At 48.3% G+C, this 20881-nt stretch overlaps 1 protein-coding gene across 1 annotated transcript in view; it reads left to right on the forward strand.

Moving 5' to 3' along the window:
* ABCC11 (ATP binding cassette subfamily C member 11) overlaps positions 1-20634 on the forward strand; it is a 53281-nt gene extending 32647 nt beyond the window's left edge. The window contains 14 exon segments of the mRNA XM_057533702.1: positions 40-61; positions 64-242; positions 1485-1619; positions 1704-1943; positions 3746-3862; positions 5593-5819; positions 5944-6078; positions 7342-7528; positions 11580-11669; positions 12892-13081; positions 14552-14711; positions 18053-18114; positions 20213-20394; positions 20521-20634. Of these exon segments, the coding sequence (XP_057389685.1) occupies positions 40-61; positions 64-242; positions 1485-1619; positions 1704-1943; positions 3746-3862; positions 5593-5819; positions 5944-6078; positions 7342-7528; positions 11580-11669; positions 12892-13081; positions 14552-14711; positions 18053-18114; positions 20213-20394; positions 20521-20634 (2040 nt within the window).
* Positions 20635-20881: the final 247 nt, after the last annotated feature.

A 20881-nucleotide genomic window follows, 5' to 3' on the forward strand; every position in this document is an offset into this window, starting at 1 on the left:
CACACTCTAGACACAGTGCCTTTGGCTGCCTGTCCGCAGATCGGGGAGCGGGGCCTCAACCTCTCGGGGGCCAGAAACAGAGGATCAACCTGGCCCGAGCTGTCTACTCAGACCGCGAGCTTTACCTGCTGGACGACCCCCTGTCGGCCGTGGACACCCACGTGGGGAAGCACACCTTTGAGGAGTGCATTAACAAGGCGCTCAGGGGGAAGACCGTCATCCTGGTGGCCCACCAGCTGCAGGTGACCACCCTCCCAGGGCTCTGGCCGTGATTGGCAGATAATGTAGCTCCTCAAGCCCCTGCCATCTCAGTGTGATCAATAACAGCCTCCCAGAAGCTACCCCTTCATCTCAGACAGACCCCGAAGTCAGGGAGAACTTGATTTCCTCTGCTTTCCACGTGGAGAAGATAGGCTGGTAGAAATTGAAACCAAATTTTAAGGTCTCCTTCATTTTCAAAATTGTATGGGTGGCCACTGCTTTTGAAGTTACAGAAAAAAAGAAAAAACTCCCTGAGAGAAGAATTCCCCAAGTCTCACATTCTTCCATCAAGCGCAGTGGCTCTGCTGGGTGCTGCCTCTCACGGGTCCTTTTCCCTAGATATGTTCATACCTGGTTTTGGCCTTAAGACCCTATTATTGTTTCTCCCTCTTCTTCTATTTTGGCTTTACTATTTTTTGGTATAAAATATTTAAGACATAAAAAAAGGTTAGAAAATAATCTAATGAAAGCCCATGTATCTACCACCCGGATGACACAGTCCAACGTTGACGGCCCTCAATTACACTCCCTTCCCTCCTTCCTGCCCCACTCACTCGGCTGTTCATTGTTCCCGTGTATGTCTTCACACTTTTACAACATACGTACGAATCTCCAGACGTGAGCAAGTGTCCTTTTGCATATTTAAAAACTTTATGTAATTGACATTTTCCTTTCTGTGTCCTTCGGTAATTTGCTTTTCTACTCAACTTTATATTTTTAAGAACTTCCATGTGAATACATGGAATTTTATTTCATTCTCACTTGCATTGTATTCCAAAATCTGAATATTCCAGAATTTATTTCTCCAGGATGGACATTTAGGTTGTTTCCCATTTTTCACGTTTACAAGAAATGCTTCAACATACATGCTTCTGCACGTGTTTTTATGCACGTATTTGAGAGGGCTTTTTTTAGGGTAGTGTTTTAGGAGTAGAATTATTGGTTCATAATTCTTCAAAAATCTTTAACTTTACTAGATATTGTCAAATTGTCTTTCAAAGTAGAGGTACCAGTCTACAGCCCTGCCCCGCCCCCGAACTTTATAAGAGTTCCGCTTACCCCAGCCATTACCAACACCTGGGGTTGTCCAGTGTTTAAGTTTTTGCCAAACTGGGGGCATAAAATATCTTGTCATGATTTAAATTTACATTTTCCTTTTGCATAGTGAAGTTGAATAGCTTTTTGTATGCTTACTGAAAATCTTATTTCTTCTGACTCTTCAGTATTTAGAGTTTTGAGACCAGATCATTTTGTTAGAAGACGGGAAAATCTGTGAAAAAGGAATTCACAGTGAGTTAATACAGAAGAAGGGGCGATATGCCCAGCTCATCCAGAAGATGCACGGGGAAGCCATACAGGTGATTTCCACCCCACCCCGCTCTCACTCCTGACCCAACGCGGAGGACCACCCCCTGCATCCATATCTTGTGTTTTCTCCCCAGGGCATGTTGCAGGGCATAGCAAAGGCAGCAGAAGAACTACAGGTGAAAGGTCAGGCCCAGACCACTTGTCCAGAAGAGCTTCTCAACGAAAATGCTGGTAAAAGTGCTGGGGAACAGAGTGAGAACCTCTGCCTGCCTGCATCTTCCAGAGGCCCTGGCATTTCCTCCTGGATGAGAGACCAGGCCATGTCACTCATTGAACGGGGTCCCAGACATTGCACATACAGGCTACAGATCCAAGTATTTGAGGGCTGTGGGGCATGAACTGTGCTGGTCAGGAGGCCTGAAGCGTCCAGGAAGTGAGTGTTGCTGGGGAAACAGCTGAGTGTGTGCAGAGGCAGAGGCAGGATGGGGGTAGCTTTGACCTCGAGTGGCTCAAATTTAAAACTTTGCAAGGCATCCGGACCATTAATTCATTACACATTTTTTTTGAGAGCAAAGGTATTGAAAGTTAGAAATGAATTGGGCCCAGTCCTAGGCATCCAGAAGCTGGATGTCATATAGTTGTAAGGGTACACTGGGTCACTAGCTGGGTGGGAGCAGGCCAGAGAATGAGATAGGTGCATTGAAACTCTCCTACCAGTGGAAGCATGATTGTAAAAGTTTAGTGTCCGTTGCTGGGGGGGTCAAACCTCAGCTACCAATGCTGGCCTCCATTGGCTGAGCACTGTCACATAAAGGGTTGCTTATAATTTCCTTAAGTTCCCTTTGAAGTGGGTATTTTAGCCTCATCTTACATATGAGAAAACTGAAACCCCACAAGTGTTATGGTTAGAATGTGTGTTATGGTTAGAATACCAAATTGTCTATGGTATTTCACTACCTCTTGGAAATATCCTTTCTCTCTCTCACTTATCAAATATTACTATGTGCCAGGCTCTGGGGTGGGCATTGGGTTTACAATGGTAAATGAACAATACAGGTATGGTTTAGGTCATCATGGCCTTATAGTCTAAGGAGGGAGAGGGACAAGAAAATAGGCTGTTGTAATATGGTGTGCAGAGTTACCCATGGGGTGGGGCACACAGGGCCATAAGAACATGACGCACCTAACCCCAGCTTGGGGGTGGTGGAAGGAAGGTAGGAGTCCAAGAAGGCTTCTTGGAGGAAGTGACCTCTATGCTAAGACCTGAGGATGCATGGGATTTCGCCAGTTCAAGATTAAGAGGTAAGCAGAAGCAGAGCATTTCCAGGGAGCTGCATGGAGTTCAGGAAGGCTGGAGCTCAGAACTGTAGAGAGGGGGCTTCTCAGAGGGATCTCGGGAGGCAAGGAGGCCACCCATCATTCCTTGTAGATTGAATGCAAATTGTGTTTTAATTTTAGGAGGGTGAGGCCAGGGCATTTCCCCACATCTCAGATAAAGCAACTGGCTTGGTGGAGTCAGAAGGCAGGAGAGGGGAGATTCTACCCAAGGCCTGGCACTCTTCACCACCTGGCCTGGGGAGGTGGCACCGGCTAGCTGGTCTCTAAGTTTCTGACTCTGCATTCCCAGATTCTAGAAATATCTAGTGCCCAGGCCTCAAAGAGATATTCTGTATTTTAATTTTAAGAAATGTTCAAGTTTTTTTCATTAGAAAATACATTTCATATTGAAAACATTTTCCTTTTTCTCATCCTTTTATGGCTTTGTTGATTTTAAATTTGCCTTTGTAGTTTTAAATAATCACAAGTAAAGGACAAATCTCTGAAAAAATTGGCTCAACTGCAAAATCAACAAACTGCAAAAACAAAAACAGAACCAGATTATTTCGATACTTAAGGAGGCAACCAGAGCCCCTGTCCCTGTGTCCCCATCATTTTCTTCTAATCCCTCGTGAGAACGGGCTCTCACAAAGACTCCTTTCACGCCACAGCTGAGCTGAGTCCTGCTTCCAAGCCCTTCTCCCTGCACCCCGCTCCCCGTGAGTGCTCAGCGTCCTAGAGAGGGTGATTGTTTTAATCTTTGATTTGTCACAGTGATTGTGACAATTCTTTTTGCTTTAGTGAGCTCATGTATTTAAAAAAGATTCTGGAGATAAAATTAAAGACAATTTAGAGGCAGGAAAAGAAAACAAGGAAGCTCACAGTCGACCCCTCTGAAGTTTGCTGCTCCCCACCTGAGACGGCAAGTGAACTATACTTGGTCAGCAGGATCCAGGTGTTTGCCATGAGGGCTGCTGTAAGTAAGGGACACTTCATGACTCAAATAATTATAATTTATTAATAGTTAAAATGTATTTTCTTCCTCTCTCCCTTCTCCTTTCATTGCTTCCTTTAGTTTTGGCTTTATTAGATACTATTAACTTTTATTCATTTCTTTGTTTCTTTGTTTTGTGTGAGAAATACATGGGGAAATGAAAGTGGTCAGTGGTCAGCAGGTCCGTGCCTTGACCCTTTAAGAAATGCCTCCAGTGAAGAGCGTGGCTGTGCTGGGGGTGAGGGAAGCCTTGGGAGGCCTGGTCCTGTCATGGTTTTGTCGTTAACTGCTTGGGTGACCTTGAGCAAGTCACTAAGCTGCTCCCCCTTCTCTGGGCTTCAGTTTCCTCATCTGTAAAATGAGGAGGATGAACTAGATGGTTTTGTTAGAACTTTTCTAATATGAAATGCTCTTTGATCTCCAAAGGACCTCACATCCACTGCTTTTAGAGGTCAAGTTGGGATGCCACCTTCAAGAAGGGGCAGTCATGGTTAAAATCTACCCAAGAATCCATCTTATGCAATTGCATTGGAATGGCTGCTACTAATTTTTGGTGATACTGAGTGAAATGGTCCTGTCTTTTTTACTGAGAAAAAAGTAAGAGTAAGAGTTAGTATTAATACCAATACCAGGAGGCAGGTATTGTTCTGAGGACTTTTAATGTATTATCGTTTCCTTCCTTTTTATTTATTTTTTTGTTTTTATTTATTTATTTTTTTAAACATCTTTATTGGAGTATAATTGTTTTACAGTGGTGTGTTAGTTTCTGCTTTATAACAAAGTGAATCAGCTATACATATACATATATCCCCATATCTCTTCCCTCTTGCGTCTCCCTCCCTCCCACCCTTTCCTTCCTTTTTAAAATAATAGTTTTATCAGGATATAATTCACATACCATGAAATTTACCCTTTTAACTTGTATATTTTTAATATACAATAATATAATATATAATATACAATAGTATACCCTTTTATTATTTTTTTAAATTTATTTTTTTAATTTATTTTATTTTTGGCTGAGCTGGGTCTTCATTGCTGCGCATGGGCTTTCTCTAGTCATGGTGAGTGGGGGCCACTCTTTGTTGCGGTGTGCGGGCTTCTCGTTGCAGTGTCTTCTCTTGTTGCAGAGCACAGGCTCTAGGCACGTGGGCTTCAGTAGTTGTGGCTCGAGGGCTCTAGAGCGCAGGCTCAGTAGTTGTGGCTCACGGGCTCTAGAGCGCAGGCTCAGTAGTTGTGGTGCACGGGCTTAGTTGCCCCGCGGCGTGTGGGATCTTCCGGGACCAGGGCTCAAACCCATGTCCCCTGCACTGGCGGGTGGATTCTTAACCACTGCACCACCGGGGAAGCCCGATAATATACCCTTTAAAATTGTATATTTTAGTGTATTTGCAGAGTTGTGCAATCCTCCTCACAACTCTGAAGCATTGTTGTCATCCCCATTTTACAAGTGAGGACACTGAGACTCAGAGGGGTTAAGTAACTTGCCCACAGGCCCACAGTAGTAGGTGGAAGAGTGGGGGGAACCTGGAGTCCAGGCAAATTGACTCTGGAGCCCCTGCTTTTAACCACTGCTCTATGTTGCCGTCCCTGAATACCCTTTAGGCTGCATCCTGTACCTCTTCACAGCCTGAGGGTACCTGGCGTCTTCATCAAGCCCCAAGCAAGGCCTGCAGCCAGCCTCATGACCTGGGCTGCTTTTGTCCTTGCAGGTGTCCCGCTGCCCCATGTGTTTCTTTGACGCCACCCCAACAGGCCGACTCCTGAACTTCTTTGCAGGGGACTTGCGTGAGCTGGACCAATTCTTGCCCACTGTGGCTGAACAGTCCCTGCTCCTGATTCTGGTGGTGACCACCATCCTGATGATTGTCAGTGCGGCGTCTCCCTCTGTCCTGCTGACGGGAGTCGTAATACTCATTGTTTGCCTCGTTTATTTTAGGTGAGTGGGTTCTTTTCGCTTGTGAATGAGGTTTGTGACTTGGGGTATGAGTCTAGGACCAACCTAGAATTGGAGGGTCCCAGAGGCAGATGGCCCGGGTCACTCACTCCCATTCTCGATGCAGAATGTTCAAGAGGGCCATCAATGCGTTCAAGAGCCTGGAGAACTACAGTTCCCCTTTACTTTCCCACATCCTCACCACTCTGTACGGCCTGAGCTCCATCCATGTCTATGGAGAAACTGAAGATTCCATCAGCAAGTGAGTCCCTCTGCTGTCTGAGGGTGATGGGGACTCTGGGGGTGGTGGGGCGCAGGAAGCCAGGAAACAGAGCATCTGGAAATAGGATCATCTTCAGAAGAATCAGAGAGAACTCTGTTTTATCCCATTTGTTTCTCCGAGCCTCCAGAACCTCATCTGGAAGATGGTGCTTATAAGAATAAAAAATATAAGTGATATGAAAAATGCTTGTCAACCTTAAAGATCTGTGGCTATTATATACATATATCAGTATAATTAATGGTAAGATGTGTTACTGTGTTAGCACTTACTGCATTGGTTTTCTTTTTTCTTTCGCTCCCAAACAGGTATCTAAATAATAATAAAATAATAAAGAACAAGGGGTCTCTAAATAACACAATTTTCTTCACTATTCACACCCACAGATTTGCCTTCTAAATGTTTGTTGCAACAAACAAACAAATCCTACGATTGTTGCTGATGTTTAATTGTGTAACATAAACTTATCTACTTGTAAAGATCAGTCAAACATGGTCTGCACTGAACTACAAGAAGCTTACTGTCTAATGGGAGACAGGAGACACAGACGTATGTTTTTGTAATAATACAGTGTTGAATATGATAAGACAGCATAGGAGAGGAACAGGTAAAGTGCCCTGGGGGTTCGGAGGAGAAAACGACGACCCACATCTGGGGATCAGGGAAGGCTTTGGGGAGAAGGCAGCATCTGAGGTGGTCTTGAAGCCTGGGAGAATTGGGGCACGTGAGATGGTGTGTGCTCTGTTGGCTGAAATATTGGATGAGCCACGGTGCCAGCTCTCCCAGTGGCACTGGAGAGACCCAAGGACTGCGCAGACACTAGGACTAAGGGGATCCTGGAGTGACACATTCGTTCAGTCAACACTGAGAACCTACCAGGATACAGCAGTAAACAAGGTGGATACGTACAAGGAAGGGATCACTCCCCTTCACTCACTCACAAATCTGGGCGTGTATTCACTCTCATTGGCCCAGTTACGGTAACTTGCCCATCCTGGACCAATCATCAAGGCCAGGGGAAGAGAACTGCTGATAGGCCTAAATCGGTCAGAGACCACTCTTAGATCTGGGGTCAGGTGAACTCCATGGCTGAGAAAGGGTTAGGAAGGAATCCCCTCAATTTTCCTTGTTGGCTCTTTGATGAGAGTGGGGAGCTGGATGCTGGAGGAAGCAACCAGTGTCAACCTCGGGAAACCCTGGGTTAAACAAACACATGTGGCTTTCAAGTTGTCCTTTCCTTCTCAGGTTTAAAAGGCTGACGGTTGCGCAGAATAACTACCTGCTGAGGTTTCTGTCTTCCACGCGATGGGTGGCACTGAAGCTGGAGCTCATGACCAACATGGTGACCTTGATGGTGGCCTTGTTCACGTTTTTTGGAGTTTCCTCTGCCCCTTATTCCTACAAAGCCATGGCTATCAGCCTTGTCCTGCAGGTGAGGGAGGGACTCTCAGATGGCAGGTGGTGGCCTGCGGTCTGTGGGCAGACTCAGGGGTCCATGGGACTTTGATTACACCTTGGGTTTTGGCCGTTTGTGATCTTACGAACGATGTGCTTGGCTTTCTGAATCCGCAGCTTTGTTCTGGTTCCTTGTCACCTTTGAACTGGGAAGTCTGTATTTAAAGGTGTTTGATGGAATCATGGAATATTGGGATTGAAGGGGATGCCACAGACAACAGAGTCCAAGCCTCCTATTGTGTAGATGGGAAAATTGAGGCTCAGAGAGGGGAAGGAGTTGTCTGAACGGACAGAGCGTTAGAAGCAGAGCCAGGGCAAGACCTCTGCCCTCTTGGTTTCCTGTCTGGTGTCTTTTCACTTTACTATTAATACCCTGATTCAGTTGTCAAACTTTTCTGAGGTTATCTGGGCGAGGGAGCTGTTGAAAATGTAGGTTTCCCAGTCCTCCCCTGGAGCAGGCCTCTCACACTTCAAAGTGTATAGGCTTGAAACCGAGCGCTCGGCCCGGCCTGCCAGGCTGATTCAGCCAGGCCTGTGGGGCTGACAGGAGGACCAAGCTGCAGAGCATAGCTGGAGGGATTCGGAGTCAAGTGCTTGTCGGGTGGGGTCTTGGAATCTAATTTTAAGAATGGGTTCTCAGGGGGACCCTGGTGTAGCAGTTGGCAGGCCTCATGGTCTGAGTTCCTCCATGCCAGGCAGTGGGGCCAAGGTTCATGTCCACAGAGTCCTGGGGAAGGGCTCTCCACAAAGGGCCATGAGGCCAGATGCTGGCTCAGGGAACCCTGGCCGTCCCCTCCCCCAGGGGTACTCGTTAACTATCCTCTCTGGATGCTTTCTCTCTAACTGGGCTTAGGTCTCATGTACCCCACGCTGAGGCATCCTTTGGGTGCAGAGGGGCTCCCTCGTGCTCCTTGTTGAGCCCTGTGGCAGACACATGTTTGCACACACATACAGTGCTGTGCCCACATGCCCATGCCTGTGTGCAGACCCTTCCGAGGGTGCATGGGCCACACAGGAGGCTGTGCAGTGTTCATGCCCACAGACAGCCGCCCCGTGCCATAACCAGGGTACTGGGGAGCTTGCACTGAGCCCACGCCCTGCTGCGTACTTGCTGTGCTTTCTTCCATTGAACTCTCACCACCTTCCATGAGATGCGGCCAAGTGGTTAAGAATGTGTGGTTTAGAACGTGCAGGTTCACACCAGGCTCTGTCCATTATCGGCTGTGTGATTTTGGGGAAGTCTGTTATCCTCCTTATGCCTGGGATTCCTCTTCTATAAAAGGGAGATAATAAAAGTTCTGAAATCATGGACTTGTGAAGAATATATGTAAACTTGAGGGTTCATGCTTGTTAACAACCTTGGCCCAGAATAAATGCTGGATAAATGTTTGCTGTTATTGTTCCCAGCTTACAGATAGGAAACTAAAGTTTCTGGAGTTAATTTGCCCATATTCCCACAGCTGCTGAGAGACAGGTTTGTCCATGGTGGGGCACACTCTTCTCTCTCTCTCTCTTTCTCCCTCTCTCTGACACACACATACATAAGCACACACTCGGCCATGCACAAGCACATGCACATGTGCCCCAGTGCAGAGTTGGCCCTGAGCCTTCCAGAACTCTGGGGAGAGGCCCCACACTGGAGTCCTGGGGGATGCGGAGTCACTAAGGCCAGAGATGCCCCTGCCTGCTGCACCCTGTGTCCAGGTTGTCCAGTTCTGGTGCAGGAAGTGGGTGGAGGCTTAGCTCTCCCAGGAGCACCATGCATACAGGTGTCCACTCAAGGTCGACCAGTTGTCCCACCACAGGCCACCATGGAGGAGCTCTCCCTGGGGGTGTGATGACTTCAGAATGACCCCGGGTTCATCCTTTCTTCTCAACATCTGCTGCCCTGTTTGAGTGTCTCATCTCTATCCTGGGTAACAACCTCCTAGCCTCCCTGCCTCGCCCACCCCCTAGCCCCTTCCCATCCACCTTCTACACTCTCTCCAGAGTGATCTTTAATTCTAGTTTTCCTCATGTTACTGCCTTGGTTAGAACCTCTAGAGACTCCCTGTCTCCTTATGCACCAAACCTAAACCTTGGACCTATGTTCCAGGCCCGCAAATCTGGCCTCAGACCCCACATGCACTCTCTCCTCTAGTCAAACTGGTACTTTGACTTCTGCATGCACTCTTGAGGAAATTCAGGCTTTGGGAGGCAGGTATCACACACCATGTTGCTTTGTAGCCCTAAGAGTTTTCTTAGTAAATATTAGAGATGTTTCTGGTTGCAAGCCAAAGAAAGCCACAGAACCAATTCAAAATGGCCTTGACAATCTGGCAACTTATTATCCTGAGTGACTGGAAGGCTGGGGTAGGGCTGTTCTCTGTTGGCTAATTTACTGGCCTAGCATGAACCCATGATCATTTGATCTTTCTGCTCTGGCATCCACGCCTGATATTTGTCCTCAGGATTGTCTACTCAAGTTCACAAAATGGTTGCTGAAGCCCCAAGCAGCACATCCTCACCCAGAAACTGCCAAAGACTGGAGAATAGATAACTTTTTCCATGTGTCCCCTTGTAAGAACAAGGAGTAGCTTCCTGGAATACTCGCATCTGAGTCTTCCTTGTGCTTTGTTGGCCAGAGCTGTGTCATGGCTCACTCCTAAACCTCATTGGCAAGAGGAGAGGGATTAACATGAGTGGTTTGGAGTAACCAAGCCTTCCTGGAATTCCAAGCTGTAGACACCTGAACATAACAGAGGGTGTGTTAGCAAGGAAGGAAGAGGGGACCAGCTGTGGATAGGAAATCAACTGTGTCTGATATCCCTTCCCAGCTCAGTGTCATTTCAGGATGGTGACCCTTTCTCTGACTTATATAGGCTTTCCCTCTCTGGCCTCCCTGGCCCGTACGTACCCTTTGCTTTAGCCGCAGTCAAATGGCCTGCGGGGTCCTGAATGTATGCTGCCACTTTACTACTGTCAAGACTTCGTTCCTGTATTAGGAACACCTCTCTCCACCTGTGTTTAGCTGGCTAAACCCCACCTCTCCTTAAAAATGTAGCTCCAGTGCCAACTCCTCCAGGAAGCCTTCCCTGTGGCCCTTGTCTGGTGACTGTCCCCTGGCCAAGACGGTGCTGTGGGCTGACTCTGTCGTACTGCCTTCTCTGCTGACCTATCTCCCCATCCGACTGGGCACTCCTCGAGGGCAGGGACTGTGTCTGTTGCACTTTAAGCATGGAGCCTGGCCCAGTACCTCCATGAGAGTTTGTTGACTGACTGTATAATGGAGTTGTTGCCCAGCACCTTCTGCATGGCCTGGGGGGTGCAGAGCATAAAGATTGGGCCCCCATCCCCGCTCTGCCTTCGGCTTCCAGGTGATTCTCTGTGTACCATTTCTTCTTTTTGGACCTCCATTTCCTCATCTATGGTGCCTCCAATTCCCAAGAATCCCTGAGACACCTCTTAACCTGGGTTTCCCTGAAGGCAGAGCCTGAGACAAGGACTCAGATTCAGGTAGATTATTTGTTAGATGCTCCCTGGAAAGGGGACCAATGGAACAGGAGCGCGAGACAGGGAAGGAGGAACTGCACCGTGAGACTGTGTCACTGAGGTCATTGCTCTAGGTCATCAGCACTCAACTCCCAGGATTGTCCCCTGAAGGCTGAGAGACAGGAGCCTTCATCTACTGGCTCTTTTCTCCATTAGTTGAGGGTTGCTCCCAAGGGCCGTAACTCCCGTGTTTCTGGGCTGTGCATGGGCTGAGTGGGCTCCTGTGGTGTGGATGAAGGTTTTGAATGGAAAGCAGAGGGTTCCTGAGGTGGAACGGAGTTGGTAGGGTTGCTCACCTACAATTGCCCACCACAGCTTCAGTGAAACTTAAGAGTAGCCTCGGGGGGCGCCAGAGGTATCTGCTCCATCCCTATAAGGGAAGTTGTCTTGGTTTGAAGAGTTGCTCAGGAGGAATGGCAACTCCCAGTCTTCAGGAGTGGAGAGAGCCTAAGCTCACCCCCACAGCCTGCTAGCCTGATGCTTCTCCTTCGTTCCAGCTGGCGTCCAACTTCCAGGCCTGTGTCCGGATTAGTTCAGAGACAGAGGCATACTTTACAGCTGTGGAGAGGATGCTGCAGTACATGAGGGTGGGACACAGGTCTGGGCTTTGTGAAGGGAGATCTAGAAGGCTCACATCCAGCCTGGGGCTCAGCTTCTGTGGCCTCTGCAAGCCCCAACACCTCAGGGGCCCTGAGATTTTCCCAGGAGGCAGCTGGGCTCCTGGTCCTTCCTCCCCATCTCTCCTGGAACTGTGCATATCATCTCTCAGAAGCTCTTCCACACCCATTGGCTCATTTTGACCACATCCCTCATGGCATTCTTGGATGTAGAGGGAATGATCTGCCCTTTTTAGAAGTGAGAGGTTTGCCCAAATATAATAATAATAATGATGACAATAATAATTGTTATTAATATTGCTTCTATTTATGTCCTAGTATTTAAGAGCCCAGATTTTGGAGCCAGATCACCTGGGTTCAGGTCTAAGCTTTGCCATGTGAGTCAGCTGTGTACCCTTGTGAATTATTCAGCTCCCCATCTCTGAAATGGGACAGATCACAGTATCTACTTCATTGGGTTATTACAAAGATTAAATAACATCACATGTAAATCACTTAGCATAGTGCCTGGCCCATAGTAAAGGCTCACTATAATGATATGTAGATTATTTCATGGAATCACAAAACAACTTAATGGGGTTGACTGAATTATTACCCCCAATATCCAGAGGAGGAGACTTTCCTTCCAATACACCCACCATGCTTGATGCAGAGCTGTGGGCTTGGAGCCAGGCAGCCCTGGGTTTGAGTCCCCAGTGGTCCACTCACCAGCTGTGTGGTGTTAGCATGTCATCTGACCTGTTTGAGCCTCTATTTCCTCATCTGTGAAATCATCCAAAATTGCCTACCCCCTAGGATAGGGATCGAGAGAGATTAAGTTTGCATGAGGGCTCTGAGCTATAAAACATGCCCCACAGGGGTGAGTTAGCTCTGCTGTCCTTATTATCATTATTCTGGATTCTGTTTCTTTAGAGCCTCATACAATAAATTAGAGAGAGTTTTCTGTGTTAATAACAAGGGGACTAGCTATATGGTTTCTCACTCTTTAGGGATAAAATCATGTGCATTTCAGGTGATTGGCAGTGGGATGTTCCTCTTGGGGTGTCCTCTGATCTCATGGTGGTGGCTTGACCCTGGTTCAGGGCAGGCTGGGGTGCATCACACACCCAACAGCTAGAGACCAGTGGGTTGGCAGGGGATGGGCAGAGATGGGGGATAACTACTAATCTCTTTTTCTTTCTTTATAAATGAGATGTGTGTCTCTGAAGCTGCTTTACACATAGAAGGCACGAACTGTCCCTACGGGTGGCTGCAGCATGGGGAAATCACATTCCAGGATTATCAGATGAAATACAGAGACAACACGCCTATTGTCCTCTACGGCCTCAACCTGACGATTCGTGGCCAGGAAGTGGTGGGCATTGTGGGAAGGACAGGCTCTGGTGAGCTGAGTGTCTGGGGTACCCCCGTCTTCATTGTTGGCCTTTTGGGTGTCAGACCTGTTTTCGGACTTGTGCGTACTCAGTGACCCCAAAGATATTTATTGGGCCCTCACTTTGTGCAGGGAGAACAAAATCCAAGGTCTCTGCTGTCATGGGATTCCAGTGGAGGGGACAGACGTTAACGGTCATCAAATAAGGAAATGAGGGAGGTGACTGACTTGGTGGTGAAGGCCTTGGGGATGGAGAGGGGTGTGTTACAGAGTAACGGGGTTCGTGGGCCCTTGAGCTACAGTGGTCTGGGCTCTGAGGCCAACATCTGCGGGGAGACAGGAAGGGTGAACAGGGTGCAGGAACGAGCGCTTCCAGCAGGGGGCGTGCAGGGTTCCGGCTCCTCCATTCCTCCTCCCCTCCCCCTCTAGACCTCTCTAGTCAGCCTCCTCCTTCTCCACCTGTCTCTCCCCACTTCCTTTCTCCTGGTTGACTTCTTTCCTCTCTTCCTCTCCTATCACTTTTGGGAGATCTGACCCTAGGGTCATCCCCTCCCACTTCTTGCGTTGTTCAAAGACAGCGCTCAGACCCCAGCCTTGTGCTCCCGGGGCTGCCTCTCCAGGTAGCCCCCCAGGATGACTGGAGCCTCGTGGGTCTCTGCCTCCTGAGGCCCCTGCAGGCCTTGCACTACTGCAAGGTGACGAGTTCCCAGCTATATTCTTTCGTGTGTTCTTCCCTTTCTATTTCTCGCCCACAGTTGGGCTGAGAGGACTGGGTCTGACACAGAGAAGCTCTCAGTAGAGATGGTCCAATTGACTGTGTTCATCCAGTAGGTATTTACTGAGCACCTACTATATGCCAGGTGTGGAAACACAAAGGTGAACAAGACACGTGGCTGCCCTCACACTGACCTTATCTTTGAGAGCAGAGGTTGAAAACTCAAATGCTTTTAGGGCCCAGCAAGGAACATAGATGCATGAAATGGGCCTGGGGTGTGAGGAAAGGAGGGCGGGGAGGGCAGCGCACTGAACTTGAAGGCTGTTCTCTCTCAAGGAAGCAGCTGCACTTGGCTCCAGCTGCTTATTTCCCAGGGAGATATGGGACCAGTGTTGCCGGTTCTACTGACTTTCAAGAGAAGCATGCAGTTTGAATTTTTGCATATTGGGTCTTTGGATTTTTTTTAAATGCTGGCAAAGAATTTGAAAAACAACAATAATGTTGTGTGTGTGAAACAAAACACATGTGTGGGCTGGATTTATCCAGGAGCTCCATTTGCGCCTTCTGATTGAGGCAGTGACAAGCTGCTCGTGGTTTCGGGCACCCCTTGGAGCAGAGACTCCGGGCCTCTTCTGCCCTCTCAGCGCTCATGACGACGAGGAACAGGCCACGGAGTGGGTGGGTCAGGGCTGGATGCCAGGTCAGACCTGTGCTACCCCTCCTGCAGACTCAGGAGACGGAGCCCCACTTGTTCTTGCCCCACAGGGAAGTCCTCCCTGGGAGTGGCTCTCTTCCGTCTGGTGGAACCAGCCGTGGGCCGCATCCTCATCGACGGCGTGGACATCTGCAGCCTCGGCCTGGAGCACCTGCGGTCCAAGTTCTCGGTTATCCCTCAAGATCCTGTCCTGCCGTCAGGGACCATCAGGTGAGTGCTGGGCCGAGGCCAGCCTGTGTGGAGGACAGGCTCCCAGCAGGAGTTGCAGGACGGATCTCCGGGGCTGGGCTGCCTCTGATCAGCTGTGGCCAGAGCCTCAATTTCTGGGCCTCCGCTCTCTCCTTGGCACACAGGGCCTCTCCTGCCCACCTGGCCCCCCTCTCCGAGATGTTCCAGAGGATTGATTGAATGAGGCCTGGATATACACAAGAGCACTTTGTAAACCATGATGTCCTAAACAAAAGCCAGGCATTTTTTATTTTTAAAAAATCTGATGGGATTGGTCAGATTTCAGGTCACTATTAGCATTTGCCCTGTGGCTCACCACATCCTTCCACGTCTGGATGTGGTTTATTCTCTTCTCTCGCCCACTGGGTAAGGCCGACCAGGGCGTTCAGGCTGGATGTTAGGATGCACTTTGCAATCCAGGCAGTCCCGTCACTGAAGCATGCAGAACTGGGTCTCTTAGCTCCCCCTCCATACTTTCTATTTCCTTGGAAGTCAACTCGGGGACTAAGCTTCATCCAGATTAGTGCTGCTGCTTGGTGCTTGCTAGCTTGCTCCAACCCAAGGCATGGAGACTGAGGAAGAATGAGACATTAAAAATGAAGCTGGACCCCGCACGTTCCAGGGATATTTAAGTGGCATTCTTAGAGGCAAGAGGATAACTTACCCCAGAGCTCTGATCATCCATTTATTTATTTTCTCTTTGTTCATTCATTCCTTCATCCTTTCATCCACTTAATTTGCCTTTTCTGAGCCTCTGCCAGGTCCAGACATCGTGCTAGGGACTGGGGACACTTTGATGAATGATTACTGCCCGTGCTCCCCCCAAAAGTTCACAGTATAGTTGGGGGTGGGGACGTTGTAGAGATGTAAGACCCGTCAAATTATAATACAAGGAGGTAATTGCTAGATCAGAGATATGAACTAAGTGCTAAGGGAGCCCACAAGTAGGACAAATAACTCTGCCTGGGGGAATCCAGAAAGTCTTCTTAGAGGAGGGGGGTGGGCATTTGAGTAGGGTCTTGAAGGATAAGTAGGAGCTTGCCTGGCAGAAAAAGGGGAGATAGTCTTTCCAGGGAGAGTGCATAATATGTGCACAGACAGAAAATTTTGTAATGATTGTGTTGTTTTAGAGGAGTGAGATAACATTTAATGATAGATTTCTGTGTTAAGGTAGAACTTGGCCAAATCTATGGTGCCAAGGTATAGGAGAAGTAAAAGTATGAATTAACATTTATTGAGCATCTATATGTGCCAGCCCCATGCTTTAATATTCTGTGTCATTTAACTGTCACAGCAATCCTATGAGGTAGGCACTGTTATTAACCCCTGTTTGTAAGGCAAGAAACTGAACTTAGAGAGGAAAAGTGAAGGAGACACACACATAAATGGTAAAGATGAGATATAACCACAGGTAGTCCAACCCCTTAACCAGCGATGGTCCCCTCCTTGCATCAGGAAGAGTGGACTGGCGTACAGGAGACCTGGGTTCTCTGCCCTTTAAGGTTCCATTTATCTCTGAGTATCTTTGATTCCAGCCTGTCTCTCAGACTGACTTGTGGTGTGACCTTGAACAAGCCACTTAACGTTGATAAGCCATAATTTTCTCATCACTACAAGGGGTATACCCATCTCATGGGGAAGAGGATGTCAATGAGCCCATCTGTGAAAATGCTTTGGAAACTATCAAATATCATGCAAATAGGGCATTTTACCTTCTGCTTCTTTAATGCAATCTAGCTCTACACGCAAAATGTATGTGGCTGCCAGAACTGGGGAAAGCTAAAGCAGAGGTTAAGAACGGGTTTCAATCGGGACTCAGTGGTTGTGTAACAGGGAAGGGTTTATAATGTTTCCTATGCCAAATGCCAGTGCAAACCTTAATAGGTATAAAGTCCAGTTAGATCCCAATCTGATGTCAGTCGCCTGGATGGTCAGTTAGGATTCTTTCACTGCAAGAGACAGAAGAAAATGACCTTATACTTACTAGAATGGCTATAATAAGAAAAGAAAAAAGAGAAAGGAACATAACAAGTGTTGGTGTGAATGTTAAGAAATTGGAACCCTCATGAACTATTGGTGGGAATGTAAAATGGCACGGGCACTGTGGAAAACAATTTGGCAGTTCCTCAAAAAGTTAAATATAGAATTATCATATGATCCACCAATTCTGGTTCTAGGTATATACCTAACAGGGTTGAACGCAGGGCTTGAACAGATATTCGTATACCAGTGTTTATGGCATTATTCACAATAGCCAAAAGGTAGAAACAACCCAAATGTCCATCAGCAGATGAATGGATAAACAAAATGTGATATATACACACAATGGAATATCATTCAGCCATAAACAGGAATGAAAGTTTCATATATGCTACAACATGGATAGACCTTGAAAACATTATGCTAAGTGAAATAAGCCAGACATAGAAGGACAAATATTGTATATTTCCATTTAAATGAGGTACCAGGAATAGGCAAATTCATAGAAACAGAAAGTAGAAAAGAGGTGACCAGGGGCTGAGGGAGCGGGGAAGAAGGAGATTGTTTAATGGGCAGAGTTTTTATTGGTGATGATGAGTTTTAGTGAATTGTTACACGACATTGTGAATGTACTGAACACCACTGAATTGTACACTTACAAATGGTTAAAATGATAAGTATTATGTTACATATATGCTAACACACACACACACACACACACACACACACACACACACACACACACACACCAGGTGGCTTAAGCTAAAAGGGCCTCTTTTGGCTCACAATACTGGGAAGGCCAAGGCTGATTCAAGGGCCCAGTGTCCCGCTCACTCTGCCTTGGCTTCATTCTCGGGCTCCAATGAGGGCCCTGGGGGGCGCCATGTGTCCCACTCCCAAGACGAGATGGTTGCAGCCTCTCTTGTTCAGTTAGTGAGAAAGAACAAGCCCCCTTCCTGGTGGTTGTTATCAAAATCCTGAGATACATTCTGATTGGTTCCCTTCCCACTCCTAGCCAATCACTGTGGCCAGGGAGTACCACGTGCTGGTTTGCTTTCACCTGAGTCCTTGTTCCACCCTGGTGCTGGTGGTGAAGCTCCATCTGGACCACATGGGCTTGATGGCTGGGGAAGAGGTGGCCCCCAAACAAGACTTGGGGGCTGCTGCCTGAAGAAGGAAGGGGTCCTGGGAAGGCACAAGAAAGACTATTCTTGGGAGTTCAATGTGCTTCTCTGGATCCGGTAATCCAGCTCTAACCATCCTTGGTCACTTGCTGTGTGGGGGGCAGACCGCTCAATGGTCGAGGGTGCTTCTTGAACACTTCTCTTCCTCTCCTGAGGCAGGTTCAACCTGGACCCCTTTGACCACTGCACAGATGAGCAGATCTGGGATGCCTTGGAGAGGACATCCTTGAGCGAGATGGTGAGTAGCTGCGAGGCTGAATTCTTGGTCTTAGCCTGATGGTCCTCTGGGCTCTGCTCATTCTGCATGGATTAAATCATCTCACGGGATGAGATGGTTTGGGATCCCTAGATAAAGCATAAAGGCTGATGACACCAGCAGTAAGCCAGGTATGTTCCAGCTCAGAGGGCATAGCAAGGGCAAGGTGGGTACGGCTTCGTCCTCCTGGTGCTTACATTCAGGAGAGATGCTTTCAGACAGAGGCAAGTGCTGTGTAGGTAGTGTTGAGACCTGCAGACTGCAGTGAGTGGCCAGGCAGGGCCTCTGTAAAGATGCATATTTAACTGACACCAAATACTGAGGGGGCAGCTGGGCACCAATCTTTGAGGGAACATTCCAGGCACAGGAACTAGCAGATGCAAAGACCCTGAGAAGGGATGGAGACAAGCACAGTTGAGGAAGAGAAAGGCCAGTGGCTGGAGTGTAGAGACAGACAGACGGGGGTTTGGGGGAGTGTCAGAATGTGACAGGAGAGGTACGAGGGGATTGGTTAGGGCTCACCCCACAGTGGTGCACGGGCATCTTCCCCAATATCACAGATCTCAAAGTTGCCGCAAGGCCTGCAAGCAGAAGTTGTGGAAAATGGCAGCTGCTCTGCATCACCTGGGCCCTCCTCCGCAGCTCCAAGGTGAGAGCTGGCAAGGCGTGAGGGGTCCAGGGGATGCCTGGCGTGGGAAACATACTGGCTCTTTCTCCCTCGGGCACGTGGGACTCTGGGTGCCATGCTGGGTTCTGTCCACAAATCCGAGAAGGGTTTGCTGTGTCACTTTCTGCCATTCCATGCGCACCTGCCTGGGGAGGGGGTGGGGCTTCTCCACCTGGGCCTCTGGATCCTGGCATCCCGACTGCCACAGCCAAGCCCCAACGCACTTCTCCTACACGAAGCCACAAGGCTAGAAACGTATTCACTCAAAACTGCCCACTGTACTTTACTTTTAAAACTTGGATGCAGGATACTCCCTCGTCTTCATTAGAATTGAGAATCAGATGACAGCTGTTCTGGGGCAAAATGATATATATATTTAAAGTTTCATCTGACAATGTTTCTTGAGGTTTCCCAGATATGTCACCTGTAATTTCAGGTACTACAGGGGCTAGTTAGGAGCCAACTTTCCCTGACAAGTGGGGTGATACACACACAGACACACACCTTCACACGCACACATATGTACATACTTGCACATGTGTGTACATACTTGCACACATATGTGCATACTTGCACACGTACACATGTGCGCATGCAACACACAACATGGTCAATTAATGAGCAATGCAAAAAATGTTGTTGCGGACTCAGAGCTGTGGGGAAGAGCAGGCAGAGCTCAGTGGGACCAAAAGCAGGGAGAAAGTTTCAGAGGAGGGAGGACTTGCCCCTCTTGCTAAGAGGGAGCGGTGACAGGACTTGTGGTATGTATGTAGCACTTTCTTAACCTCTCGGTTCCGTATTTCACAGTTACTTAGCCACTTGGCTTGAAAGCTGTTTTCTCTATATAGTTTCCCAAATTTGAGTCATCACTTAATGACTTTTGTCATATCTGCGTACCACCTACCCTATGATTTACTCGTGATTACTTCTTTTAAAAAACGGTCTCAGCTTATACAGGAGTATTCGTAAAATCACACTTTCTGTGCCAGTTAGATTTTTCTAATGCATATTGTTAACGAAGGAAACACAAAAATGTTAAAGTAAAAAGTACGTTTATCCGTATACTGGCTACACCATTTCTTGTGCCACCCAGGGTGTGTGCCTGGCCGCCCCCCACTTTGGGGAACATTGCTCTACGTTAATTCAGACAAATAGGAAGGTGGTTCATAAAACAAGAGGTTGCCACTGGCACTTTTTCATTTTTAAGAACTTAATTTTCTGGTCACTAAAAAATAGTTAGCTCTTGGTTGAGACAAGATTCTCTTCATAATGCGATGGATAACTTAGAACTCAAAGTGGGTTTTGAACCTAGTCCAAAGATCTCATTTTCCAGCTAAGGTACTTGGTGAACTAGTGGTAGACCCAGGTCTCGGCCAGAGGAGGCTGCCTTCACCCCCGTTTCGTACCCATCACATCATCCTTATTGATGAGGCCACGGCCTCCATTGACGTGGAGACGGACACCCTGACCCAGCGCACAATCTGTGAAGGCATCCGGGGCTGCACAGCGCTGATTATCGCACACCGCGTCACCACCATCCTCAACTGTGACCGCATCCTGGTCATGAGCAACGGGAAGGTGAGGGGGACCCCGGGGGCCACTGGGAGGATGGCGCCCAGGCCGGCACCACAGGAGGTCTTCAGGTCCCTCAGGACCGAGCTCAGCTGTGCCCCCACCCCCTCCCCTCCTCTCTCCGCCTCCCAGGTGGTGGAGTTTGACAGGCCTGAGGTCCTGCAGAAGAAGCCCGGGTCCATGTTCGCAGCCCTGCTGGCGACAGCCAGTTCTTCGCTGAGCTCAGGAGAAGGGAGACCGCGGTGAAGGCGGGTAGCCGAACCCATCGCGGTGCACGGGAGCCGGCTGGGAGGCTGCAGCCTGCGACCTCCTTGGCAGAGACAGCTGCTTCTCTGGAAAGCAGGGCTGGAACGTGCTTGGGGTGCTGGTGATGGGAGGGAAAAGGACACTGAGGGAGCAAAGCCTAGAATAGGGCACCTTGTGGCTCCCCAAACCTGAGAACCCCTGCACCACTGAAGACCATGGGGTCAAAGGATCATGTGTCTCTTTTTAA

The sequence above is a fragment of the Balaenoptera acutorostrata genome, chromosome 19 (assembly GCF_949987535.1).
Source record: "Balaenoptera acutorostrata chromosome 19, mBalAcu1.1, whole genome shotgun sequence".
Taxonomy (NCBI): Eukaryota; Metazoa; Chordata; class Mammalia; order Artiodactyla; family Balaenopteridae; genus Balaenoptera; species Balaenoptera acutorostrata.